The sequence below is a fragment of the Oryctolagus cuniculus genome, chromosome 14 (assembly GCF_051225735.1).
Source record: "Oryctolagus cuniculus isolate XC-2025 breed Fujian yellow rabbit chromosome 14, ASM5122573v1, whole genome shotgun sequence".
Classification (NCBI taxonomy): domain Eukaryota; kingdom Metazoa; phylum Chordata; class Mammalia; order Lagomorpha; family Leporidae; genus Oryctolagus; species Oryctolagus cuniculus.
Genome location: NC_142880.1, coordinates 36,374,984 through 36,402,668, shown reverse-complemented (window position 1 = coordinate 36,402,668; position 27,685 = coordinate 36,374,984). Strand labels below are relative to the sequence as shown.

General features: G+C 44.7%; 1 protein-coding gene across 6 annotated transcripts; it reads right to left on the bottom strand.

Annotated features, from left to right (window-relative positions):
* On the bottom strand, positions 1-26,384 carry LOC127487497 (uncharacterized). 6 transcript variants are annotated; one of them, XR_007914352.3, is made up of 3 exons: positions 26,017-26,384; positions 14,375-14,450; positions 1-700 (listed from the first exon to the last, which is right to left on the bottom strand). XR_007914352.3 is itself a non-coding variant. In XM_089313122.1 (3 exons), the coding sequence occupies exons 1-3, from the start codon at positions 14,898-14,900 to the stop codon at positions 9,213-9,215; spliced, it is 387 nt and encodes a 128-aa protein (XP_089169248.1). In that variant the 5' UTR covers positions 14,901-16,042; the 3' UTR covers positions 8,224-9,212. The 6 variants fall into 6 exon arrangements, 1 of the variants encoding a protein (XP_089169248.1); XR_016220616.1 differs by lacking the exon at positions 26,017-26,384 and adding an exon at positions 14,800-16,042; XR_011382136.2 differs by lacking the exon at positions 1-700 and adding an exon at positions 1,862-4,017.
* Positions 26,385-27,685: the final 1,301 nt, after the last annotated feature.

Sequence of the window (27,685 nt, the reverse complement as noted above, 5' to 3'; positions counted from 1 at the left end):
TTTATAAATTTCAAAATGATATTTAGGTTATATTGGAAGAAACTCCACAAAGTATTATACAATTGTCTTGACTTCTATCAAAGTGGCCTCTGATACTTGAATATTCACAATTGTCAATTTGAGTTGAACTAAGCCAGAGAATCAATTACAGTCAGATTAAGAGACAAGGCATCAATCTGGAGTTAAAGGTTGACTCAAGAAAGCAAGAACAGGGGAAATCAAAGGGCAGCTGGCATTCCCAGCATCCCTGGGTAGAGGGAAAATTTGTGTCTGCAAGGCTGCATGTCGGACAGTAACAGATTGCCCACAGGGGCCATTGGTTCTGTTGGTGTTGGTTAGGGTCCACTGAGAGGTGATCTGACTGGCTCCCAGGGTCACAAGCCCATAGCTGTAGCACATACAAGTGGCATTTGTATTAAGCAGTCATTAGATTCCCAAAATGTTCTGGAAGCTGAACATAAGTTGAAATCCACAGTCCTTGACCCCAAGAGTTATCCTCTGAATGAGAACGAGAATGGGGAGAACTCAACAGCAATGCCTAAGGGTGGGAAAGAAAATCAGAAAAAGAAAGAGGCTCCAGACGGATCCTGAGGACTCAAATCTTCCTTGAGAGAATTGCTTTCTCTTTTAATTCTGAACAGCATGGCATACTTTGAAACTGAGTTATACTTAATTGACATCGAATATAAAAGATCCAAACCTGCAAAACAAATGGAAAGATCACTCACATTATCATATCCACATTCATTTTACATACTGCAGGGCTTCTTCATAAAGTGGGTCTTTCTGGTACTTCCTAGTACTCTCCAAGATGTGTATTAAGCAGACTTCTTTGGCAGCGTGTCCATGCAGTCATAATAACACCTTCCCATGTAAAGTGCTTCACAGTCCACAAAACCACCTGCGTGACCTCAGGACAATTCTATCTGATACTTTTGACAAGCTATGACTATGAGAGTAACAGGTCCTTCTATAACCATGTTTCTGTTCAAATGACAAATATTCATCTTTAAAAGAGGTTCATTTCTAGTTGTGTATAAAATTTAAGAATCTGCATGAGCTTCAAAGTGTTTTTACACCTAAATAAACACACCTTTAAATTCCACTTTCCACAAACATTTTGCAGTACATTTATGTATTTGTTGCATAAAGCTGGGAAATACAGGAACATAGAAAGAAGGGTTGAAACGCGTCAATATTCCAAAGAAAAGCACCAAGATGTTAAGCTTCTCTTTTCATCTTTATGCATTGCCTGTTACTTTTCCACAGGCACGATAATTCTGATTAGGCAATTTTATTTTCTTTTTACTCCTACCATTAGAACGTGAGAAAATGCACGTCTCTTCACTTCACTGTTATTGCAGAAGACTGAAGAGATGTCCTTGAGATCCGGCATGTCTGATCTTGTACAGTCCCATGATCTTGTCCAGACCACTCTCAAAACTGCCACCCCCCCCACATCCAATCAGAACAAAACTGTTCACTTTCCCGTAGGATGGTTTTCTCCCAGGAAGCGCCTTGAAAAGGGACTCTGCTGCTCAAAAGGAATGAGGCTTACGCTGGCGCTGCGGCTCACTAGGCTAATCCTCCGCCTGCAGCGCCGGCACCCTGGGTTCTAGTCCCGGTCGGGGCACCGGATTCTCTCCCGGTTGCTCCTCTTCCAGTCCAGCTCTCTGCTGTGGCCCGGGAGTGCAGTGCAGGATGGCCCAAGTGCTTAGGCCCTGCACCCTCATGGGAGACCAGGAGAAACTCCTGGCTCCTGGCTTTGGTTCAGCGTGGTGCGCTGGCTGCAGCACACCAGCCACAGCAGCCACTGGGTGGTGAACCAAAGGAAAAGGAAGACCTTTCTCTCTCTCTCTCTCTCTCTCTCTCTCTCTCACTGTCAACTCTGCTTGTAAAAAAAAAAAAAAAAAAAAAAAAGGAATGAAGTTTGGCTTCAACCCCCACACTCTCTCATTTTTTTTTTTAAGGTAAGACTGTGAAGCTTTTAGTAGATAATACAGGAGAATATTTCAAGACCTTGGGGTACAGAAGAATTTCTTAAACAAGACACAAGATACAGTATTCATAAATGAAAAGAAAATGAGAAGACAAGCCAGCAATGAAGGAGATTCTTTGCAAAACATATAGGAACGGGGATATTTGCAATAAATATAACAGACCAATTACTAAAATCTACAGTGTATAAAGAACTTCTTTTAAAAATCAGTAAAAGAAGAGACAATAGCAAAATGGAATGGATTTGAACAGGAATTCTGCAGAAAAAATATGTGGCCAATAAGCACATAAAAAGATGTTGAAGGTCATCAAAGAAATGAAAATCAAAACCACAATGCAGCATCAGCCTACTTCCATAAGCAGCAAAATTGAAAATTGTGACAAAACAGTGTTGAAGGATATGGAACAACAAAGGCTCTTATATATTGGAACAAGCACTTGGGGAGACCATTTGAAATACCCGCATTCCTAGATCCAGCAATACATCTAGGTATACCCTAGAAAGGCCTAACATATATGAATACAAGAAGGTTCATATAGGCATTATTGATATTAGCCAAAAACTGAAAACAACTGAAATATCCACCAACAGTTGAAAGAATAAATTGTGGCACAGTCACCCAGTGGAATAGCGCAATGAAATGAAAAGGAATGAAGAATAATCATTCAAGCACAATGTTGAGTGGAAGATACAAGACACAACATATTATATGCAGCATGATTTCATTTAGATACATTTTTAAAATAGGCAATACTAAATTATGCTATTTAGCAGTACTCACATACATAGATGATGCTGCTATCAAGAAAAGCAATGAAATCAGCATAACAGAAGTCAGAAAAGCAGTTACCTGGAGAGGGATGGGAGGGCTCAGGATCTAGGAGGGACACGCCGAGTGCTGGATGAGTTTTCTCATCCCAAGTGGTAGTTACATGGGTGTTCACTTTATAATCACTTATTAAACTCTACACATGACTTGGGCAAATTTTCTATATCCATGCTAATGAAACTCAGACTGAATCACATGTGTTGCTAAGCAGTAAAAACTTTTTTGAGAAGCTTGATTCTACCACGAAGGAGACAGGGTAGCAGAGACAGGAAAATCCAGGATTAAAGGAATTTGGGCAGTTCAAAAAATTTGTAGAAAATGGAATTCAGGGGCTGGCATTGTGGTGCTGTGAGCAAAGCTTCCCCCTGTGGCACACGCATCCCATATCAGAATACAGGTTCAAGTTCCAGCTGCTCCGTTTCCGGTCAGAAGGCCCTGCTAATGTGCCTGGGAAGGCAACAGATGATGGCCCAAGTGTTTGAGCGAGACGTAGATGGAATTCCAGGCTCCTGGGTTCAGCTTGGCCCAGAATGGGCTGCTGTAGCCATTTGGAGAGTGAACAGTGGATAGAAGAGCTCCTTCTGTCTCTCCCCTTCTCTTTCATTCCCCTTTTAGATGATCTTCAGCTTTGGTTTTTTTTCTGCCTTTCTGACCCAGCAAGGTCTACTAGATGCAGCTTGGAGTGAAAGCTGCTACTCTGGTCATTTTTCTTTCTTTGCTCTATGGAGATTTTAAAGGTGGCATGAGAGGGAGATGACTGGGAGTTCATGGCTGTGGAGGCCACAGGCCTGCAGTTGTTGCCCTGCTCCAGACAGGAAACATATCCAGTGCAACCAACGCAGTCTTCCCTGTGAGCACTACAGTCTTTATGCCTTCCTTGGAATCTTCCCATATATATTTGACAGCCTTTCTCACGAGTTGGGCACAGTAGATCCAAAATTTCTTCATCATAAATCTCCAAGTAAGACACTTTCAGAGTCAATTCAAAGTCACTCTTTTTTATCCATTTCTTTGAAGAGCAGGTGTATTACCCTAGGAACGACTCCAACTGTTGGCTCATCTGCAGTAGATGCACCTCCCATGGACTGTGTTTTTCAGAGCCAGTCTGCCCATAGGCTAGCACAGTTGCATTGAATCCTTTAAAGACGCCTTTTACGAGTGGTGTCACTGCTGTATGGAAGACCTCTTCCTGTTCAGTAAAAGAATCAAACACAAAATCGTAGGTAAAGGATTGACCAGCATCAACTACCGCCTGAGGCTCCCTAGGCACGGAAGAAAGGCACATCTGGCAGCCCTCGATAGTCGCCTTGGGGACCAGAGAGCGACGGCGCAGGGCCGCTCGTACGGGAATGCCCTTCGCCTCTTCTCCCATGATCCTACCTCGGCAAGTCTCTGCAGGGGGAATTAAGAGTGGGCTTGCTGATGAATTTTGGTGGGTCCGACTGCGGTTAGGAGGTCGTTCTCCTCAGTTCCGGCAGAGGATGAGGAGGGTTACGGAACTCAGCCGTAAAGGTGGTAACCTTCGCTCCCAGTGACACGGCTGCTGCAGAGATTCACGCTTCTGTAGGTTTGGCTACGATGCACAGCGAGTCAGCCTGACACTGCAGAGTCAAGTGGTGTCAAACTAAATGTCCCTTTCTGGATTTTCCCTGGTCTCTCCCTCCACTCTCTCTTTACGCTTACCCTAATATGTTCCCCCTAAAATAAAGTCTTCTCTAATAGCTGCTTCCTTGCCTTCTTTGAACCCCAAAATCCTAAAACCTGCCAAGTCTCTCTTGCCTGAAATAGCATGGATATATTTTCATGGAGTACATGCCACAGCTCTGCCTGACTCTGCACTGTTGATTTCCAACACTTTTCTGTAGAAATCAACTCTGTTTCCTGTTAGCTTGTTTGTTATGTGTCAGCACAACGTGAATGCATCATTGTAGACATCTGAAGTCCTAAGTCCCAGAGAAGTCGGGGCCCACATTTAGAAACAGGTGTCTTTCTAGGAGCCACTTGACTGCAAGTCTGTGACAGATGCCCAGGGGAGTCTCTGAGCCTCAGTTCACTCAAATGTGAATGAGAAGAGAAGCTATGAGCTTAAAGCATGTACTTCAAAAGGACTTATTTCATTAAATACTGCAGATAGACTCGAGGAGTTAAAACCAATGTGATGGCAGGCAAGGGAATTACTTAGATAGGCTTCCAAAAACCTGAGCTAGCGTCACCACTTGGTCATTTTAACAGTTGTGGAGCCTTGGGGAAATGATTTAAATTTTGCCAGCTTTTGTTTCCCCAGCAGCAAAATGAGGTTAGTTTCTGTTTTAGGACCAAATCCTTCCCCCCAAATGAAGAATGGCTGATTAATAAAATTTCAAAAATATGTTCAACCTCAGAGGTAATCAAAGCCCCATAAACTAATGCAATAGAATATTTTTAAATAGTATGACAAGTGCTCACTCCCTGTTGGTGGGGTGTTATGGACGGGCACTTCGAGAGTGCAGATGGTACACATGTTCGCAGTCAGTCGCCTTAAAAGATTCATTCTTTAACCCTTAAAAAATTACCTTAGCTTTACAAGATTTGTAGGTAAAGATGCTGATCAGGGAGTTATTGGGAAGAGGAAAACTGAACAACAGGGAAAATGATTAACTTGGTAGATTTTGTCATGCCATAGTTCATTTACATTTTTGCTCAAATGATGCTGATAGCTTATCCAAAGCAAAAGGGACAAACAAGTATTTCAATTATCTGAAGGAATTATGTAAGTTGTACTGTGAATTCATGAAAAATAGCATTATAAATAGCGGAACCCACCTTGACAAAGTATGAACAAGGGCAAGGTTTTTGGTCATTTAACCACCCAGAGCTTCCATTTGTTCTTGCACATAAAGGCTACTAATAGGAGGGTACAGAACGTTGCACTTCTACCTAGGGTGCTACCCTGGGCCATCACCCTCAATAGTGCTGCCAGGCTGAGTCAAGAGCTTCTGCAGAGAAGGGCCCACAGGCTTTGTGATTCTGAGCTGAGGGTCCTTCCACTCTTGGTGGGCGTCTCACTTCCAGAGGACAGGGTTTTTGGTAGAGTAGGGGGAGGGGCAGCTTCCTTGGAAGCCAGCCTCTGTTATGGCAGCTGTTTGTTCAATGCCCTGGCTTTTTGCATCAAAAACAGGTGCTATTTTGGGGGTGGACTGGCCTATTTGGATCTCCTTGATGGCAAATCACAACATAAAACAGCTGTTAATCCTTTCAGATAGGTCAAACATGTCACTTCGTACCATCTATCTACTTTGGGCTGAGGGCTAATTTTCTAAGCAGGAAAAGTGGCTGATAGCTTTAGGCAGGAGGAAAAGTGTCTGTGTAACTTTTTTTTTTTTTTAACTGGTGTTGGCTGCCTAAAAAGAGGCTGAGGCAAAGACTGCAAGCAAGTATGGAAATGTGACTGAGGAGGTTTAGCCAAGTCCCTGTCCCAGTGCTGACACAGCCATGGTCAGAAGTCAGGGATGAGGGAGAGAGTGACCCCTTTACCAATCACCATAACACAACCAACACAACATGTAGGACAAGCTTCAGGGGGATGAGTCCACTCTGTAAATGCATCCCATTAACAGTGATTAACACTAGTGTGTAAAACATCAGAACTTTATATAAGCACAGTGTAACTTTGGCATCATTTTATAACCCAACAATGTATTTTATACAGTTTGAATTAATTTAGACAATTATTATCTCCTGACTGAGATCCTCATTTTTTGAGAGTTCCAGGGATTCAGCTGGAAGTACCAAGGTCAGAGATTCAGTTTAGAGTTAAGATAGTCATCTTAAGGGGCCAGTGTTGTGACGTAGTGGGTAAAGCTGCCGTCTGTGGTGTCAACATCCCACATGGCGCCAGTTCGAGTTCCGGCTGATCTAGCTTACTGCTAATGTGACGCGAAAAGCAGCAGAAGATGGCCCAAGTGCTTGGGCCCCTGTACTCACATGGGAGACCCAGAAGAAGTTCCTGGCCCCTGGCTTCGGATTGGCCCAGCTCTGGCTGTTGTGGCCATTTGGGGACTGAACTAGTGGATGGAAGACCCATCTCTCTCTCTCTCTCTCTCTCTCTCTCTCTCTCTTTCTCTAACTCTGCCTTTCAATTAAATAAGTAGATTTTTTAAAAAAAAAATCATGAGATAGTCATTTTAACATTTTAAAGGACAATTTCCTGAAGACTCAGTTCCCCTGGTTGCTCCTTGGGTTGATCTTTAGATCAAGATCGGAGGGCCCGCTATGAGCATCTTTTCCTTGCTACCCCTGGGCTGTGGGAACATCACATCACCAAGCGCACAGTGAGGGAGAGGTTGGCAGGTGGAAGTAGATATGTTTATCTACACTCAGCCACCACTCATCTGTGTCCCTGGGATGTCTTGGCACCTGCCCAGGAGATTGTCACCTGGCTTAACTTTTTGTACACAGGAAGAGTATGCATAAAAGATGTCCCTTTGACCAATGTTAGAGAATGAGAAGGGAAGGGTGTTACCCTCCTTTGGGCCCCAGAATAATACTGGGGCAGCAGTTCTTCTGGCAGCCTATGGAAGAAATGACTGAGAAGCTCCTGCCAAAAGGACCTGGCTTTTTTAAGGGGGAAAGGAGCAGTTGTCCACAGAGGCAGCTCTCTGGCCCGTTGACTTGCAAAGAGTGAGCCATGTGGTGTCCTTCAGCAAGGAGAGCCTCCTGAAACCAGGTACAGGGCCTTGGCTGCTGAGTAAGTATGACATTTGTCCCAGTCCTCCGCGTTTAAGGTAAAGGAGAAGGGGTAGTGAACAGACCCTGGGCTGGTCAGACAAGATGGGTAGGGCAAGAGAGGCTAAGTAGAGTTTGAAAAAGAGTGAAATGACCTCAGTCTCCTGTAAGATCCTATTGTGGGCCAGCTCCGTGGCTCACTTGGTTAATCCTCTGCCTGCGGCACTGGCATCCCATATGGCCACCGGGTTCTAGTCCCAGTTGCTCCTCTTCCTGTCCAGCTCTCTGCTGTGGCCCGGGAGTGCAGTGCAGGATGGCCCAAGTGCTTGCGCCCCTGCACCCGCATGGGAGACCAGGAAGAAACACCTGGCTCCTGGCTTCGGATTGGAGCAGCGCCAGCCATAGCGGCCATTTGGGGAGTGAACCAATGGAAGGAAGACCTTTCTCTCTGTTTCTCTCTCACTGTCTATAACTCTATCTGTTAAAAAAAATCCAATTGTAACATGGTGTTATAGTTTACAAGGGGCTAAGGGAGTGCAAGATGATGGCACAAATCTTCCCAGCTAGCCAGCTCTAAAAGTGGGCCATGAAAAGCACTTGTCTGAAATGAATCCCACCACCATCTTCCAGAAAAGGAAACACGTGAACGGAGAAGGAGCATTCCACTTGTGTCTACAAGGCAGGCTTTTTTAAAAAAAAAACTTTTATTTAACAAATATAAATTTCCAAAGTACAACTTATGGATTACATTGGCTCCCCCCCATAACTTCCCTCCCACCGGCAACCCTCTCATCTCCTGCTCCCTCTCCCATTCCATTCACATCAAGATTCATTTTCAATTATCTTTATATTTAGAAGATCAATTTAGTATATATTAAGTAAAGATTTCGGGCCGGTGCCACGGCTCACTAGGCTAATCCTCCGCCTTGCGGCACCGGCACACCAGGTTCTAGTCCCGGTCAGGGCGCCGGATTCTGTCCCGGTTGCCCCTCTTCCAGGCCAGCTCTGTGCTGTGGCCAGGGAGTGCAGTGGAGGATGGCCCAAGTCCTTGGGCCCTGTACCCCATGGGAGACCAGGAGAAGTACCTGGCTCCTGCCATTGGATCAGCGCAGTGCGCTGGCTGCAGCGTGCGGCGGCCATTGGAGGGTGAACCAATGGCAAAGGAAGACCTTTCTCTCTGTCTCTCTCTCTCACTGTCCACTCTGCCTTAAAAAAAAAAAAAGTAAAGATTTCAACAGTTTGCACCCACACAGAAACACAAAGTGTAAAGTACTGTTTGAGTACTAGTAATAGCATTAATTCACATTGTACAACACATTAAGGACAGAGATCCTACATGAGGAGTAAGTGCACAGTGACTCCTGTTGTTGACTTAACAAATTGACACTCTTGTTTATGGCGTCAGTAATCACCCTAGGCTCTTGTCATGAGTTGCCAAGGCTATGGAAGCCTTTTGAGTTCACAGGACAGGCTTTTAACAGAAGCCAGGGCTGGAGCTGTGAGCCGGGTGTGGGGTTTAGCGGGGAGGTCCCGCTTTAATGCCTTCTTTTCTAAAACCCTCAGAGTGGTAGAGAGGAGGTGCAGAGAGAGGCCAGTTTGTTCTTAATGCTTTTTGGGGTTCTGGAAGGGCTCCTCTGCAGCCCACTCGAGTCATCCAAGGGCGGATACTCCAGAGGAACTTCAGGGTTTCAGCTTCCCTCGACCAAGGAGAGATGCATGGTCAGACATGACAGGAAAAGGGGACTTCGCTCTGGGATACCCTGAATGGGCAGTCGGTGGCTGGGTTCCCTCAGAAGGCTTTTGGGTGCCACCGAAGAGTCGCCTTGGCCTGAATGCCTCCTTCAGTCCTCTTTCCAATTTCCTCCAGCCATGCACAGCCAGAGCTTTGTCCTGAAAGGAAATCGGAGATGCCAGGAAAGGGAAAAATAGCCGAGGGTGATCGCCTTTGCATCCTCCCTGTTGACGCAGTTGAGGAAGTTTCCTGGCCAGGCACCAGGATGTAACCACTGATTCGAACCCCAGGAACTTGTTCTATGGATGATGAAGTCTGGGGTTGCTGATTGAGCAGACAATAAGGCAACATCATTTGTAGTTTATTGGAAAAAGTGAAGAGACAGCAATTCCTACACCTGATAGACCGGGCGGGCATCTCAGTTAAGGGCTGAGAGCAGCACTGGCACAGATCAGCATCAGCTGCTTCACAGACAGGGAAGATGGGAGCGGCTGGGGGCAAAGAGCAGCTGGGGCAGTTGTTGAGAGCAAAAATGGGTCATAGGGAGTCGAGAAGGAGGGTGAGGGGAAGAAGAAGGGGACTGAGAAAAAAGGTTTGGAATGTAAGCATGTTTTAAGTGAGTGCCAAGGCAGCACAAGGAATAGAAGGAGGTGGAGGGGAATGTTTAGCAGGATCAAAGTCAGGCTCAGGCTTTAGCTGGCTCAGGAGTTTGACTTCTTCATTTTTTTTCTAAGGAAGAAAATCTGATAGGCAACAGAAGGAAAGGCAATTATGGAGAGATATACCTGAATGTAGGGAACCTCAGACCATCTGTCATTTGTCTGTGTAAAGCTATCAAGATCAGAGAGAATTTTGAGGTCAAAATTGCTGAATTTTAGCCATTTAGAATCAAGTCATACCTAGGCTAAGCTTTTGTACAGAGGAAGATGAATCATTTTTGCCTGATCACTCCCTGTAGGCCTAACCATACAGGTATTTTTTTCCCAAAAGAAACCTTTTACTTAAGGAGTATAAATTTCATAAGTACAACTTTAGGAATATAGTGATTCTTCTAACCATACCTTCCCTCCCACCCACACTCCCACCACTCCTCCTCCTCCTCCTCCTCCCATTCCTAGTGCCATTCTCCATTAAGATTCATTTTCAATTAACTTTATACAGAGAAGACCAACTCTATAGTAAGTAAAGATTTCAACAATTTACACACACACACACAAAAAAACTGTTTGAGAACAAGTTTTACAGTTAATTCTTGTAACACAACTCATTGAGGACAGAAGTCTTTCATTGGAAGTTAGTACACAGTGGCTCCTGTTGTTAATTTCACAATTAATACTTTAACTGTGATGTCAGTGAAAACCTGAGGCTCTTGGTATGAGCTGTCAATGCTATGGAAGCCTTTTGAATCCAGAAACTCTGTCAGTATTTAGACAAGGCTTTCAGAGAAAAGTAATCCTTCTTTTATGGCCCCTTCTTTCCAGTAACTTGGCTTTCCATACATGAAATGCTTTCATGGGCTTTTCAGTCAGACTAGAATGATTAAGGGCTGATTCTGAGGTCAGAGTGCTATTTAAAGCGATTATCATTCCATGAGTCTGTGTGTGGACTGCTTCCCATGTTGGAACATTCTCTCCTTTTTAACTCTATCTATTATTATTATCAGACAATAGATGTTATTATATGATCCCTTTAACACCTAATCCTATCTATATAATCACTTTAACACTTAATATGATTACTTTAACATTTAGGATGGCATTTTTACCACCCAGCTTAATGGGATTTGGGGTCCCATGGCAAGTTTTTAAACTGTACCCATGGGGCCAGTGCTGTGGCGCAGCAGGTTAATGCCCTGGCTTGAAGCACCGGCATCCCATATGGGCTCTGGTTCAAGACCCAGCTACTCCACTTCTGATCCATCTCTCTGTGAAGGCCTGGGATAGCGGTGGAGGATGGCCCAAGTCCTTGGGCCCCTGCACCCGCATGGGAGACTGAGAAGAAGCTCCTGGGTCCTGGCTTCGGATTGGCACAGCTCCAGCCGTTGTGGCCATCTGGGGAGTGAACCATTGGATGGAAGATCTCTCTCTCTCTCTCTCTCTCTCTCTCTCTCTCTGCTTTATGGCCTAGTATGTGGTCAAGTTCCATGCACTGGTAAGAAAAATGTGTATTCTGACACTATAGGAGTTAAAGTTCTATAGATATCTGTTAGGTCCATTTGGTCTATAGTGTCGATTAACTGTTGTTTTCTTGCTGGTTTTCTGTCTGGTTGATCTGTTCATTGCTGAAAGTGGGGTATTTCTCCTCACCATTACTATTGTATTGGAGTCTATGTCTCCCTTTAGCTCCCTAAACATTTCTTTTACATAGCCAGGTGCCCTGCAATAGGTGCATATATTTTTATAATAGTTACATCTTCCTGTTGAATTCATCCCTTAAGCATTACATAGTTCCCTTCTTTGACTCTTATAACAGGTTTTGTGTTAAAGTCTATTTTGTCTGATATTAGGATGACTACACCAGCTCTTTTTTAGTTTCTGTTAGCATGTAATAACTTTTTCCATCCTTCTCCTTTCGGTCTGCATGCATCTTTGTTGGTAAGATGTGCTTCTTGTAGGCAGCAAATAGATGGGTCTTATTTTTAATCCATTCAGCCAGTCTTTGTCTTTTAACTGGAGAGTTGAGGCCATTTACATCTACAGTGACTATTGATGAATAATGGCTTTTCCTTGCCAGTTTACCATAATATTATGATTTTTTACTTTGGATTCTTTTTGTGGGAGATTTTCTTTCTTTACATTCTTTTGTATTGATTATCATGTTTCTGCGTTTCTGTGTGCAATATATCCTTAAGCATCTTCTTTCAATTGCTGTTTGTCAAGGAAGTTCTTTATTTCACCTTTGTTTATAAATGAGAGCTTTGCAGGATATAGTATTTTGGACTGACAGTTCTTTTCGCTCAAGACTTGGAATATATCTTGCCATTCTCTTCTAGCCTGCAGGGTTTCTGATGAGAAGTCTTCTGTGAGTCTAATTGGAAATCCTCTGAAAGTAATCTGGCACTTCTCTCATGCACAGTTTAAAATCTTTTCTTTATGTTTCACTGTGGTGAGTTTGATTACAATGTGTCATAGTGATGATCTTTTCTGGTCATATCTGTTAGGAGTTCTATGTGTGTCTTGTACTTGGATGTCCCTTTCTTTCTCCAAATTAGGGAAAATTTTTGTTATTATTTTACTAGAAAGGCCTTCTAACCCTTTCTCTCTTTCCACACTTTCAGGTACTCCTAGAACCCATCTGTTGGACCGTTTGATAGTATCCTGTATATTCCCAACAGTGTTTTTTAGTTTTCTAATTTCTTCTTTGTGTGTTTGGTCTGACTGTATTATTTCCTGTGCTTTGTTTTCTAAGTTGGCTATTCTTCCTTCTGCTTCACCAATTCTGTTGTTAAGGCTTTCCACTGAATTTTTTATTTGTTATATTGAATTATTCATTTCCAAGATTTCATTTTGATTTCTTGATTTCTTGGGAGAAATTTTCTTTCGTGTCATGTATGGATTTCATTAGTTTGTGTATTTGCTTCTGATTACTTCTAAGCAATCCTATGATCAATTTTTTGAATTCCATTTCTTCTGTCTCATCATCTTCCCAATCTAGTATTGAAGTGTCATACTCTTTTGGGGGTGTCATGTTGTCTTTCTTATTCTTGTTTCTTGGATTGGTGTGATTGTTATTTGGCATTTGTGGAGATACTCTTTTTTTTTCTTCTTTTTTGCACTATGGTGGTTTTTAATCTTTGTACTATGCCTCTGTATATATGAGGAGTGTCTGCTTTCAGTGAATACCTAGAGGCATGTTGTGGGAGTGGCCAGGGAGCTCTGTTCAGTTCTCCAAGGTGAAGGGTGTGTCTGATGTGACACATCCAGGTTTGGTAAATCAATCTCTCTTTCTCTCTCTCTCTCTCTCTTTCTCTTATCAGAAGGGAGGTTTGTTCTTGTCTGTTGGTGTAGACTCAGCTGAGCTCATCTCCTCAAAGGAGACAAGTGCCTAGGTGCTAGCCCCAGTGGATATATTATTCATCTGTTCTGTCACAAGGACCACACAAAGGATCTGTTCAGTCCTCAGTGTAAGCTCATATTCCCCAGAATGTCCCCTACCAGGTAATCAAGGAGCTCTGAGCATGTGGAACCTTCCACAGTGAATGCCCAAAGTCCCAGTCACACTCTGAGTCCTACGCATCCTCAGTGTTTTCACAGTCCTGGAACACATGCATCCCACAGCCACGAGCATTCAGCCCCCTGTCTGTTCTCCCCACCAGACTCGGGAGTCAGCTTTGCTAGTTGCTGGGTGAGGACACAAGCTGGCACAGCTATTACATATGTTCAAAATGGCAGCCGGCACCGCGGCTCACTAGGATAATCCTCCACCTTGTGGTGCCGGCACACCGGGTTCTAGTCCCAGTCGGGGTGCCGGATTCTGTCCCGGTTGCCCCTCTTCCAGGCCAGCTCTCTGCTGTGGCCAGGGAGTGCAGTGGAGGATGGCCCAAGTGTTTGGGCCCTGCACCCCATGGGAGACCAGGAGAAGTACCTGGCCCCTGCCATCAGATCAGCGCGGTGAGCTGGCCGCAGCGTGCGGCGGCCATTGGAGGGTGAACCAATGACAAAGGAAGACCTTTCTCTCTCTCTCTCTCTCTCTCTCTCTCTCACTGTCCACTCTGCCTGTCAAAAATAAATAAATAAATAAAAAATGGCACCCGCTCTCTATCAGCTTGTTACCAGACGCTATTGTAGGGTGATTGGGGAGAGAGAAACACGCCTCCCCTTGTTTTTTTCACCTCTAGTTTGGCAGGTACACTATCCCCATTAGTGCATCACCTAAGGAGCCTCATGCAACTGGAATCTTCTGGAAAAGAGTGATAGTGACTTGCAGGACAGGCATCCCTGTTTGAAATTGGGATGAGTTCCCCCCATGTTGGACCTCCTGGAGATCTCTTCCTGTTTCCGGAACAAAAGGAAAGGGAGAATGGGGCCAAAATCTACCCTAGATCTCCTGAAGGCAGGAGGCACTGGCCCCTCTTCTCCAATATGCTTTTAGGAGATGGAGGCTGACTTACCAGTCCCATGGGCTGAAAATCAGATCCGACACTGCATGCAGAGGAGAGTTCCAACAAAATGCCTCTGGCTGTGAACCTGCACAGAGACCAGAAAGCGTAAGTGCAGGATGAGGACTTGAGAAACCAAGCTGGTTTTCAACTCACTGGGGGAGTTCTGGAGAGGCGTGTCCCAAGCCTGCCAGAGTCACTCCGACCGGAGTCACTCCAAGAAGGGTACTCCAGGGGAGAGGCACTCAGCCAGAAGTGGCAGTAAAGGAGAGAAATCAGTGTGGACCTGTCGCCGCAAGTCTTCAGTACCATTATGTCAGGTTTTAGGATTTTAGGGTTTGAAGAAGGCGAGGAGGCAGCTTGTTAAAGTAGAGAAGACTTTATTTTAGAGGGGAAAGAATGGGGGAGGGTAAAGAGAGAGTGGGGGCTGAGCCTACCTAGACAGAGCAGGGGGCTTGAAGCCAGGCTTCATTCTGTTTGCACAACAGGCAGAGTCCCTTCTTAAGCTGCTTGTTGGGGCAGGTGCAGAGTGCCGCATGGATGCTGACAGGTGGGTGGGGAAGGTGCAGGAAGGCTCCTTGGTGAGGTTTACAGTGTGTTGTCTCAGCAGTTTGAAATGTCCCAGGTGCTGGGCTTTTCCAAGCCATAAACATCTTGGCAGCCTGTAGATTCTCTGTGCCCAGTTTCATGGGGCCTGGAGCTTCCAGCCCAGTGACCTAATGGGTTCTATCAGGCCCTGGTGGCCTCATGGGTTCTAACAAGGCTAACCAAGGAAAAACCATAATCAGTAAATTATCTGCCAGAATCAACACATTTAAGAAAGAGAAATAACACAAACTCTGCTTTTAATTTTTAGGATAATTTTAAAATTGGATATTGAATAGTTGTTCACCACTTGGAACCGAGCAGAATCATTTCTCCCACTTCATCCAATACAGAAAAATCAGTTCTGGTGCAAAATCAGTGTGTCACATGTGTACTAGACAAAAACAAATTTTCATGGGCTATGTTGTGGCACAATGGGTTAAGCCACTGTCTGCAGTGCTGGCATCCCATGTGGGTGCCACTTCAAGTCCTGGCTGCTCCGTTTCTGATCCAGCCCCATGCTAAGTGCCTGGAAAAGATGGCACAAATCTTTGGACCCTTGCATACACGTGGGAGACCTGGAAGAAGCACCTGGCTCCTGGCTTTGACTTGGGCCAGCCTGGCCATTATGGTCATTTGGGGAGTGAATCAGTGAATTAAAGATCTTTCTCTGTCTCTTCCTCTTTCTCTCTGTAACTCTGCCTTTCAAATAAATAAAATAAATCATTAAGAAAAAAACGTAAGAAAAGCCTAAATTAATAATCTGATGTCAGGCCGGCGCCGCAGCTCACTAGGCTAATCCTCCGCCTTGCAGTGCCGGCACACCGGGTTCTAGTCCCGGTCGGGGCGCCGGATTCTGTCCCGATTGCCCCTCTTCCAGGCCAGCTCTCTGCTGTGGCCAGGGAGTGCAGTGCAGTGGAGGATGGCCCAAGTGCTTGGGCCCTGCACCCCACGGGAGACCAGGAGAACTACCTGGCTCCTGTCATCGGATCAGCGCAGTGCGCCGGCTGCAGTGCGCCAGCCGTGGCGGCCATTGGAGGGTGAACCAACGGCAGAGGAAGACCTTTCTCTCTGTCTCTCTCTCTCTCACTGTCCACTCTGCCTGTCAAAAAATAAATAAATAATTAATTTAAAAAAATAATCTGATGTCAAACTGAGAAAACGTGAAAGCAAAAAGAGAAATACATAAGGAAAAGATTGAAAGATTTTTAAATATCTAAACAAGGATGGGGGAGGGCTTAGGAGAAAACTTTGGCAAAACAAAATTTTCCAGCTCATCATCAAATTAAAAGGCAAATATCAAACCAAGGAAATGATTGCAACGTATTGGCGAGGAAGGACTGCCTGCCATCTTTGCCGTGGTGCTGTGGGGAACCGGAGCATGGCCTGCAGGAAAGCCAGAGACTCCCACGCTCGCCTTGGGAAGGAACAGCACACATCATTACATCCTTTGTAAAGAACATTGGGGACAGCATGGACAAAAACAGAATCTCAAATTAGGAGCTCATACCCTTCGGTTCAGAGAGAGAACCAGTGATGTACAAAAAGATTGTTACACAAAGATACAAGGGGATTTCCAAAAGAATGTGGGAAAGTAGAACTCAAAGGTAAGTTTATTTTGGTTCGGAAAAGATTTCAAAATCCATGTGTGGTTTTATCATAATTTGCATTTTTCATGAATTTATAAAGTGCCCTCATATCTACCATGGTTTGTAGTAGTGAGCACTTCAGAAAATTTAAAATTTCTTCAAGTAAGAAAGTACCTCAATAAAAATCAATCCATTTAGACTCATGCCTTAAAGGAATATTTCATAAAAAGAAAAATGTTCACAGTACTTGAAATGATAAAATCCAGTGATTAGGGGAAGGTATTTGGCACAGCAGTTAATGCACCATTTGGGATATCCAGTATCCTATATCAGAGTTCCCGGCTCAAGTTCCAGCTACTTCACTTCTGCTCCCAGCTAATACATGCCCTGGGAGCTAGCAGGTGATACTCCAGCAGTTGGGTCCCTACCTCTCACATGGGAGACTTAGATTGGGTTCTGGGCTCCTGGCTTTGTCCTGGTCCAGCCCTGGCTTTTATAGAAAGCTCTGTCCTCTCCTTGTCTATCTGTCTTTGTCTCTGTCTTTCTTTCTGTCTGCATTTAAAATAAAATTAAAATAAATTTAAAAATGTAAAGAGGAAATGATTACAATTTTATAAAGTGAAAAGTCTATATGTAACAGTGGTTATAACTGGATACAATTACAAACGGTTCTTACATTTTTCCTCTTTGTAATTTTCTGTGTTTCTAAATTTTCTAAATAAATTGTGTGTGTGCATGCACACACTTACTATTGTGAAATAGCAGACCAGTGGATAGTGTTTTAGGCATCTCCTATTCCATTCCCAAAACATACACATTACCCACATCTTGTTGGAATCCCACAAGGGTCTATAAAAATCGAGACTGCACAGGTGGGTTGCCAGCTCAGCTTTCTTAATGAGAAATCGAGAAGTAAATGGTAAGTTTGATGAAATCATTTCTTCATAAAGATGTCAATATTACAGAAGACAGATAAGAACTTAAATGACTACAAGATCAAAGACTCTCCATGCAACAAATTCACTAGGAGAGGAGGAAAATTTTATAGACTGAATTCTTTCTTTGAAGCCAGTTCCCTGTGAGTGTCCAGTTTAATGACTGCTAAAATTATATCTGCAATTTCTGAATGGTTTGCTTACTTTTCAAGTTTGTAAAACAGCACATCAACAATTCTCAATCAGTGGGATAGCATTTCTCCAGGGAGCTATGAAAATATACCTTGCATTTTAAATGCAGTCAAAAGCATGACTAGACATGCCTCTGTTTTTCATAACACAGAAGTACCACATCTGTTCATTTAAAAATGCATTATACAGAGTTGTACGAATGCCAGATACTTATTACAGAGAACTGTTTTATCCATTTAGTCCAATTTTCCAGATGTTTTATTACATGGAGTCAGGAAAATTGTTGAAATTGGTGATTGAAGGCCACTTATTTCAAGGGGCTCCTCTGCAAGCCATAGGAAACATTTGAAGGACAAGTAATTTACAACAGGCCACAAGGCAATGCTTGAGTAGGGATGTCAGCTCACTGGGCCACAGATAATCCCAACACAGGGCAAAACACCCTATTTTAGTAACTCCCAGCTTCATTTGCAAAAATTGCCTCTTAGGCAAGCACTTAGTTGTTATTTCAAATGCAAATGTGTAGGTACTGTAATTGGAGCAATTTTCATAATAGTAGGTCAAGTTGGCAGTGACATTGAAATCGGCCTATGTTGGCTGTGATTGGAGGCCTGGTTCTCATTGTCTACAAGCCAGCAAAATTCTCACTTGGACCAGTTGGAAGTCTCCCCCCTCATAATGACAATAGGATCAGGTTCAACAGGAGCAGGTGCTGCTTCCTCCACCCCAACTCATAAGTTGCTCTCCTTCCCCAATGTGCCCCTCTGCAATCAAAGTCCTAATAGACTGCCTGCATTTCACAATAGCCACTGTGAGGCATTAGCAGAGCTGTCCCTGGCAGGCACAGTCACTGATGCTAATTAAAAGGCACCTCACTGTGGCTAATACTCTCCAACTGTCAATCAACTTGCTCAGAACAGCAGTTGGTACAGGTTTGAGGGGTAGTGGGATCTTTTTCAGATTCACTTCTGTGAAGTTAGTGTGTCTGTCTTTGCTTCACATGTGTTGTGTAGAAAAAGCTCTCAGGGTGTGATAGAGATGTGTTTTCAAGCTACAAGGACCACACTGCAAACCTATCTAAATCTCTGTCTAAACCAAGCACTTGATAATTTATTTTCTGCTGTTTTTGTTATTCTTGTAAATGCTGATAGCCTTGGGCATTAAAAACTGTGGAATCTGTACATTATCTCCACGACAACTTTGCCATTCAGGTTGTATATTTGAGGGGCCTTAAGAAAAGCTTATGAAGGGGCATGCATTTGGTGCAGTGGTTAATATCTCAGTTGGGATGCCTGCATCCTATGTCAGAGTGTCTGGATTAGAGTCCTGGCTCCATTCCTGATCTAGCTTCCTTCTAATGTTCACCCTGGGAAGCAGCAGGGGACAGCTCAAGTATTGGGGTTCCTGCCACCCATGTGGAAGACCTGGGTAGAATTCTAGACTCCTGGCTTTAGCCTGACCCAGGCCTGGCAGTGTGGGTCTCTGGGGAGGGAATCAATGAGTGGAAGATCTCTGTCTCTCTGCCTTTCAAATAAAAACAAATAAACGTTTTAAGAAGTTCATGGAAAATATGCATTATCTTTTAGTTCCTCTTTTCCATGAGCTTTCTGAAACCTCCTTAAGTAACAGTACAAAAGAGTCTAAGACCAAATTCTGCCAAACAGGACAATATTTATTAATGAGCAAGTATATAAATGGTCATACATGTTCTGGCGTTGCGGCTTAGTGGGTAAAGCTGCTGCCTGTGACACTGGCATCCCATATGGACGCAGGTTCATGCCCCAGTTGTTCCCCATCCAATTCAGCTCCCTGTTAATGGCCTGAGAAAGCAGCAGGAGATGGCTCAAGTGCTTGGGCCCTTGCCACTCATGTGGGAGACCTGGCTCCTGCCTTTGGCTTTGCCCAGTGCCAGTCATGTGGCAAAAGGATCTTCCAGCAGATGCAAGATCCTTTTCTCTCCTTCTGTCTTCCCCTCTCTATAATTTTGCCTTTCAAATGAATAAATCTTTTTAAAAAAGATTTGTCTTTCTTCAGGCATTCCAGTTCTTTGCCTGAGCATTCACTCCAAGGAGGAACAATATTCTGATGACTAGATTAGCCAAATTTATAGTTCAACTAGTGGACGGAAGGCAGAGAGAAGGAATATGTGGCTAACCGAGCCTTGGATGATCAGATGTTCTCCAAAGGCTTGAGCTGAGTTTGTTGGAGTCCCATATTGGCTTGTGTTAGGGCAATAGAACCGCTACAATTTTTCCAGTCAGCCATAGATTTCAACTTGTGTTTCACCAACCCTTTCAATCAGTCCTTATGATAGTTAGCCAACTGTGTTGCTACAGTTTGAAAACTCAAAAAAATGTTCAAATGCCTACTTCTAGTTAAAAATATAATGGTGGCTACCAGAAGCTGGGGAGGGAAGTGGGGTGAGAGGGTCAGGGAGTGAGTGACTGATAGGTACTAAGTAATAGCTAGGTAGCAGGAAGAAGATCTGGTGTTTTATTACACAGAAGGGTGACTATATATACTGTTAAGATAGTGTATATTTCTCTATTATAAAAACTAGAAAATAGGATTTTGGATGTTTCTAACATAGAAATATTAAATGTTGAGTGAATAAATATATTTACCCTAATTGGGCATTACACATGCATACATGTAACAAAATATCACAGAGTAACCCCCCAAGTATATACAGTTTTCATGTCTATTGAATTTTTTTTAAATTTGAGGCTGGAGTTGTGGCATAACGAGTAAAGCCACTCCCTGTGACACTGGCATCCAATATGGGCACTGGTTCGTGTCTCGGCTCCTCTGCTTCTGATCCAGCTCCCAAATAATGGCCTGGGAAAAGCAGGAAAAGATAGCCCAAGTGTTTGGGCCCCTGACACTCACATGGGAGACCCAGATGAAGCTCCCAGCTTTGGCCTGGCCCAGAATTGGCCACTGGGGCCTTCTGGGGAGTGAACCAGTGGATGGAAGATCTCTCTCCCTCTCTCTGTAACTCTTTCAAATAAACTAATAAATATTTTTTAAAAATTTTATTGGGGCTGGTGCTGTGGCTCAGCTACTGCCTGTGGTGCCAGCATCTCATTTGGGTGCCAGGTCGAGTCCCAGCTGCTTCCTTTCCCAACCAGCTCCCGGTTACTGTGCTTGGGAAAGCAGCAGAAGATGACATAAGTCCCTGGGCCCCTGCACCATGTGGGAGACCTAGATGAAGCTCCTGGCTCCTGGCTTCACCTTGGCCCAGACCATCCCTGGTTGATGTAGCTGTTTGGGGAGTGAAACAGTGGATGGAAGATCTCTCTCTCTCTCTCTCTCTCTCTGCTTTTCAAATAAATAAAAAGCAGATTTAGAGAGAGAGAGAGACAGAGACAGACAGACAGACCAAGACATAGGGATCTTTTGAGGGTATTTGTGGATATTTGAGGACTCAACCAGCAAATGGAAGATTTCTCTCGCTCCCCCTCCCTTTCTGTGTGTGTGCGTGTATGTATGTCTCCTTCTCTTTCTATTTCTCTGCCTTTCAAATAAATTTTTAAAACTTTAAAAACAGAAATATGAATTTGAAAAAGTTATGATCAAGCATAGGTAACCATAATATAATTCATTAAGTGTCCTCATTGATTTTAATTTTGTGTGATTTAATCTACAAAGGATTGAATTTTACTCTTATTTTAATTGGATGCATATTTAAGTGTAGAAAGTAAAGTTGTGCATTTGTCCATATGTTTGTTAACCAATTACATTTCCTTATTTGGGTGCACATCCTCCATGTTAGCACTTTGTATAGTAGATATATTATGGCGTTGCTAGCTGTATTTGCCTCAATAGTTTTTAAGTTGAAAGTATATTTTAATTTGAATTACTTTTTTGATATGCAGAATTTAACATATTTTTTAAAAAAATCTATTGTATTTTTTCCTTTTATGAACATCATCCAAATTTAAGCTTGGGAGAAGACAATCCTCCTTATAGCAATGATTTAATAATATTTACTTGCAATTTCTTCTAGGTTTTTAAGAAAATTACTCTATCAACCGATCTGGAATTAATTTGGGGATGACTGAGATGATTATCTAAATTGATTTCTTCTCAAGGAGCTCATCAATTATTCTTATTCCATTTATTGACAATCCTTCTCTAACTCCATGACTGATGGTGTCTCTTCCAGTATAAATTAAATTCATACATCTAATAGGATTTATATCAAGACTAATAATTCTATGCCATTGACCTGTTTGCCTCTCCTTGAACCAGCACCACACTGACTGTAGATGTTGATAGGAAGAGCTGGGGGTGGGGAGTGCCAACGAAGCTGCAGGGCAGACAGGGAGGACCTCCAGGGAAGGCAGTATGGCCTCAGCACCAACAGGGCCGGGGTAAGCTTGAGGCTTTGTGAGACAGTGAAGGGGTCCAGTGTTGTGGTATAGCAGGTAAAGCCCTGGCTGTTGTGGCTGTTTGGGAAGTGAACCAGCAGATGGAAGATCTCTCTGTCTCTCCCTCTCTCTGTAACTCTGACTTTCAAATAAATCTTTTTTAAAAAGATTTATTTATTTTTCAAAAATATTTATTTATTTATTTTTCGAAAAGATGTATTTATTTATTTGGAAAGCAGAGTCACAGAGAGGCAGAGGCAGAAGCAAAGAGAAAGAGAGGTCTTCCATCTGCTGGTTCACTCCCCAGATGGCCGCGACGGCTGTGGATGTGCCGATCTGAAGCCAGCAGCCAGAAGCTTCTTCCGGGTCTCCCACATGGGTGCCAGGGCCCAAGGACTTGGGGCATCTCCCAATGCTTTCCCAGGCCTTAGCAGAGAGCTGGATCAGAAGTGGAGCAACTGGGACTTGAACTGGCACCCGTATGAGATACCGGCACTGCAGGTGGAAGCTTACCCACTATGCCACAGCACCGGCCCCAATAAATAAATCTTAAAAAAAAGTTAACAGTATATAACTCATTAAACTTGGGCAAATAAGAAAAGGACTGGGGAAAAGAAGAATGGGCAGGTAGCTGGGGATGCAATGTCAGAGTCCAGTTAACAAGAACTGCCTGTGTGCAATACTATAAGAAATAAAAAACTAGAAGACACATTTTTGCTGTCCTCAAGGGCTAGGGTGGTACACAGAAACAGTGATGGCAAGATAGCAGGTATAACAAAGGATAAGCTGTGCCACTAGAGCGTCACCACAGCAGTGCCCCAGGAGCAGTAGAAACAGGCATTTCCTCATCCACCTTGTCCAGATGTGGTCTCATCTCACTGAACTCCTGGAGTACTGCTCCAGCCCCAGTGGCCATCCATGGGTAAAAGAGTAAATGAATTCCATACAAGGAACACCACCCAGCAATAAACAGCAGTGGGCCATTGATCACACCACAACACGCATGAATTTCAGAACAGTTTTGCTAAGTAAAAGAAACCAGACCAAGAAAAGAGAACACACTGTGATTCTAGCTCTATAAAATTTTACAAAATGCAAACTAACCTGTGGTGATACAGCAGATCCACAGTTGTCTGGATGGGAGGTGAGGCTAGTGGGGTGCAGCAGGGAGGGGAGGGAAGGGTGTGAGAGAGGGTTTGGAAGCAGACCCAGAGAAACATTGTCAGGGGAGGGTGATGGATATGCCCATTATTTTGGTTGTGCTAATGATTCGGTTGGTATATGCATAAACCTTACCAATTTGTCCACTTTAAATAGATGCAGTGTGTGGGATGTCAGTTGTACTGAACACAACTACAGTAACAATATTAATAAATCCTTGCCTTGCACCTGCTGATTCTTCATAGATCCAGGCTAGAACCCAGGCAGTGATATTTTTGATGAAACTCCTAAGGTGAGCCTGATGCACAAACGGGTTAAAAACTAAAAACCCCTGGACCTGGTGAGAGCTGAGATGCTTCCAGGTTTTCAGATTCTTTTTCTTTCTTGAAGATTTATTTATATTTGCAAGAGAGAGAGAGAGAGAGAGAGAGAGCGAGCCTCCACTGCAGGTTCACTCCTGGCTACAACAGCTAGGGCTGGGCCAGGCTGAAGCCAGGAACCAGGAGCTTCATCCGGGACTCCCACATGGGTACAGGTGCCCAAGCACTCAGGCCATCTTCTGCTGCTTTCCCAGGCCCATTAGCAAGGTGCTTTATTGGAGGTGGAGCAGCTGGGACCTTAACCCAGTGCCCATGTAGGATGCTGGCCTCACAGGCTGGGGCTTAACTGCTGTACCACAGTCCAGGCCTCATCTATTTTGTTCTACTGGAAGATTCCTTGGCAAATTCTAGGAACGAATTTTCTGCTCACATACAGTCTGGTACCTTGGTGAGAACAGGAAGTGACCATTCCTTTGTTGGTAGTTCTTCCTGTTTCTCTGGCTCATGGGGTTTGGGCTGATGAGGTTCACGTGGTTTGCTTCCGCCAAGGCTGCTGCCTGCCATCCTGATGTAAGTGAGACATATTCTCTGGCAATACCCCCCCCCAGCCCTACCTCTCTCTGGCCTCAGGATTTGCTAAACCCTCACCATGTCCCCCCCTTACCTCCTTGCTTGTGGCACAAGCTGCAGGCCCTTTAGGGTATGCACACGAGCTCCAGTGGGGCTCCCTCTGCTACCAGCACATCTACAGCCAAAAGAAAGCAGCTCCTCTTCCTTCCTGAAGGCCTCCAGTTGAGCTAGCTGGTCCACTGCACACCACAGATCTTCATGCGAACATTACCCAGGGCACTTGGACCGTGCCTGACGCCTGCAAGTGCTGGCCGGAAGTGAACACTCATTCTGTGACCTGGAGTCAAGCTCACATTTTGTAAGGAAATCTCTTGCTGCTCCTAATTTCTCAATGCCTCTGACAGGGAACAGAACTGAATGCCAACTCCTGACCCCTCCTAAACTACGCTCCTCTCTGTGGCCCTCTTCCCGCGGAAGAGCAGGGCAGGTGGACATGCAGGTCGGACAGCAATGCCCTCCTACTGTCGCTCCCCGTCTTCGTGGAGGAACGACACAGGACCCTGCGCTGTTCTTTTGTCTGCTCGGCCCTCCCCGGGTTTGCTGCTGGTTCTTCCCGGGTTGGCTACCGTCCCTTCCACCTCCGTGGAAGGGCGGTTCCCCCTGCCACATTCCCCACTTCCGTGGGGGAGCGGCACACCGCCGGCCGGCTCTCTCGGGGGCTGCACGGGTTCCCTTAGATGTTCCCCTTAGATGTTCCTGGTGCATGTTGTCTCTCTCCTCCTTTATAGTCCTCTTCTGCCAATCCCAACTCGGCTGCCCACACGCCGAGTACGCTGCTCTCCTCCAATCAGGAGCAGGATCAGCTCCTGGAGGTCATCACTCAAGTTGGCAAGAGGCAGCTGCGTAGAAGCTGTTTTCTCCTCTCCCAGCGCCATATTGGGGGAGAGCAGATGCATAGAATAAGTCTTAATTCCAGTAACTTAGTCTAGTCCGAGTTGCTCCCAGTTGCTCCCCACACTTACCACACCCTGCACTGGGACTGCGTCTCTAGTGCATTTCTGCCCACCTGAGGGTGCTTTCTTATACTCCCTTGTTCATTGATGAAATCTGATTAAGCTCCCAGTTCCTCCCAGGTCAGCTTCCTCTACCACCCCCTGCCCTCCAGGCAAAATGAGGAGGGAAGAAGCTTGATGAAGGAAGGGACATTTTTAGGAAGGATAGGAGATACACAGTTACCAACATGACCTTTGCCCCAAGTCTAGAGAGTTTTGTTATTTGAAGTCTTAGAAATTAGGTTTCTTCTGGATCTTTTTAAAATTTTTTTGACAGGCAGAGTGGACAGTGAGAGAGAGAGAGAGAAAGGTCTTCCTTTTTATTCCGTTGGTTCACCCTCCAATGGCCGCTGCAGCCAGTGCACTGCGCTGATCCGAAGCCAGGTGCTTCTCCTGGTCTCCCATGGGGTGCAGGGCCCAAGGACTTGGGCCGTCCTCCACTGCACTCCCGGGCCATAGCAGAGAGCTGGACAGGAAGAGGAGCAACCAGACAGAATCTGGCGCCCTGACCGGGACTAGAACCCGGTGTACCGGCACCGCAGGTGGAGGATTAGCCTATTGAGCCGCGGCGCTGGCCTCTTCTGGATCTTTATATTCTGCGGCATCACAGCAGCCTTTGGTCACCAATATTGTCCCAGGTGGATTCAAATGTTTTTCTTCTTAACATCTTGATGCTCAGTCTACATTAATAGATCAAATGAATACTCCAAATTATGTAAGCACTGTTCACCCATAGAGGAAGGCAAAGTGTTGGAGAATAATAGCACATGGATTCCCACAAGGTGGCAATGTTTAATAGAACCAAGGGAGAGCCGCTTCCATAGCTAATCTTAGCAAAGCAAGAAGAAATGCTTACCCATCGCCAGGGTATATTTACCTGTACACTCTTTTCTTCTCTTATGGGAGAGCCCAGTTTAGCACTCCCATCCCAAAGGGGACTCAGTCTTGGTTTTCGTGATTGCAGTGACAGAACTCACTCATTTTTCCATATGGTGATGGCTCTTCTAGGAGACAAAATATCAGAGGGAAAATACGACTACAGCATCAGGAGCTAGTTCCTTCCTCACCAGATTGTCCTCCCTTCCTCAGAAGTTAGGCTGGATCACTTGTCTGACCAGCTCTTAGGCTGTCCACCCATCTCAATTAATTGTATCACCTTCCATTATGTCAGTGAATGGGCTCACTCAGCATCCATCCATCTCAGCTCCTCCTGTGTTATCCTGTAGAGCAGAGCTGGAAACTACATTTCCCAGAACCCCTTGCTGCCAGGGTTTCCTGTTCTTTAGTGTTGGCTCTCCAGATGCAATCACAGAAGACTTGAATTCAGAAATGAGTTAAGTAAAGACAGAGGGCAGCTTGTAGCGAAAGTGGTGTGATTCTAGTGTTAGCGGCTACAGCAAGCAAAGCTTCCTCCATCCAACATGTGACTTCCTAGTCAAGACAGAAGTTTCAGCCATGAGTCAAGTTCCTCAGCTCTCACGAAGATTCTATGAGCCATTTTATATCCTGTAGTTAATTAATTTCTTTTTTTTTTTTTTTGACAGGCAGAGTGGACAGTGAGAGAGAGAGAGAGAAAGGTCTTCCTTTTGCTGTTGGTTCACCCTCCAATGGCCGCCATGGCTGGTGCGCTGCGGCCGGCGCACCGCGCTGATCCGAAGCCCGGAGCCAGGTGCTTCTCCTGGTCTCCCATGGGGTGCAGGGCCCAGCACTTGGGCCATCCTCCACTGCACTCCCGGGCCACAGCAGAGAGCTGGCCTGGAAGAGGGGCAACTGGGAAAGAATCCGGCGCCCCGACCGGCACTAGAACCTGGTGTGCCGGCACCGCAGGTGGAGGATTAGCCTATTAAGCCGTGGCGCCAGCCAATTAATTTCTACTAAAATAAGCTGTAACAAGTTTTATTCTTTTCAACTCATCCTTCAATGACTGATAAGTTATCTACCTATAAACTGAGTTTGAAATGTGATACATTTCCTAATGTCTTCTCTCCCCAAATAATGTTTAAATGAGCTGTGTTAAGGAAAAAATTATTCTGGAGCTGGCGTGGTGGCAACAGCAGGTTAAGCTGCCTTTAGTGAAGCTGGCACCCATATCGGAGCCCCAGTTAGTGTCCCAGCTACTCTGCTTCTGACCCAGCTCCCTGCTAATGTGCCTGAGAAAGCAGCAGAAGATGGTTCAGGTACTTGGGCTCTGGCACCCATGTGGGAGACTCAGAGTTTCTGGCCCATGGCTTGGCCTGGTCCAGATCCCAAGCATTGCAACCATTTGGAGAATGAACCAGTGGATGGAAGATTTCTTTCTCTTCTCTCTTGAGCCACCCTCCCCCACCCCACACACACTAGTTTTCAAACAAATAAAATAAATCTCTAAAAAAAGAGAAAAAAATTATTCTGACACTTGTTCAAATAGTAAGGAAGATTCTATTCAGGACTGTTCTAGTAGGTATCAAGATTATTGCAGTAGAGATGAAAGATTGGGCTCCATTCTGAATACTGCACACAGTTGGAGACTTATAGCAAAATGGCAGAGTGAGGATGAGAATTACTAA

What these genes read in the sequence shown, in the direction of transcription:
- LOC127487497 (XM_089313122.1), bottom strand. Translation starts at nt 14,900, where the DNA reads ATGCGGCACTCTGCACCTGCCCCAACAAGCAGCTTAAGAAGGGACTCT. An exon ending in AAGCCCCCTGCTCTGTCTAG is followed by an intron (nt 14,451 to 14,799) that starts GTAGGCTCAGCC and finishes GTCTCTGTGCAG; the next exon opens with GTTCACAGCCAGAGGCATTT. An exon ending in ATTTTCAGCCCATGGGACTG is followed by an intron (nt 9,423 to 14,374) that starts GTAAGTCAGCCT and finishes ATTTCCTTTCAG; the next exon opens with GACAAAGCTCTGGCTGTGCA.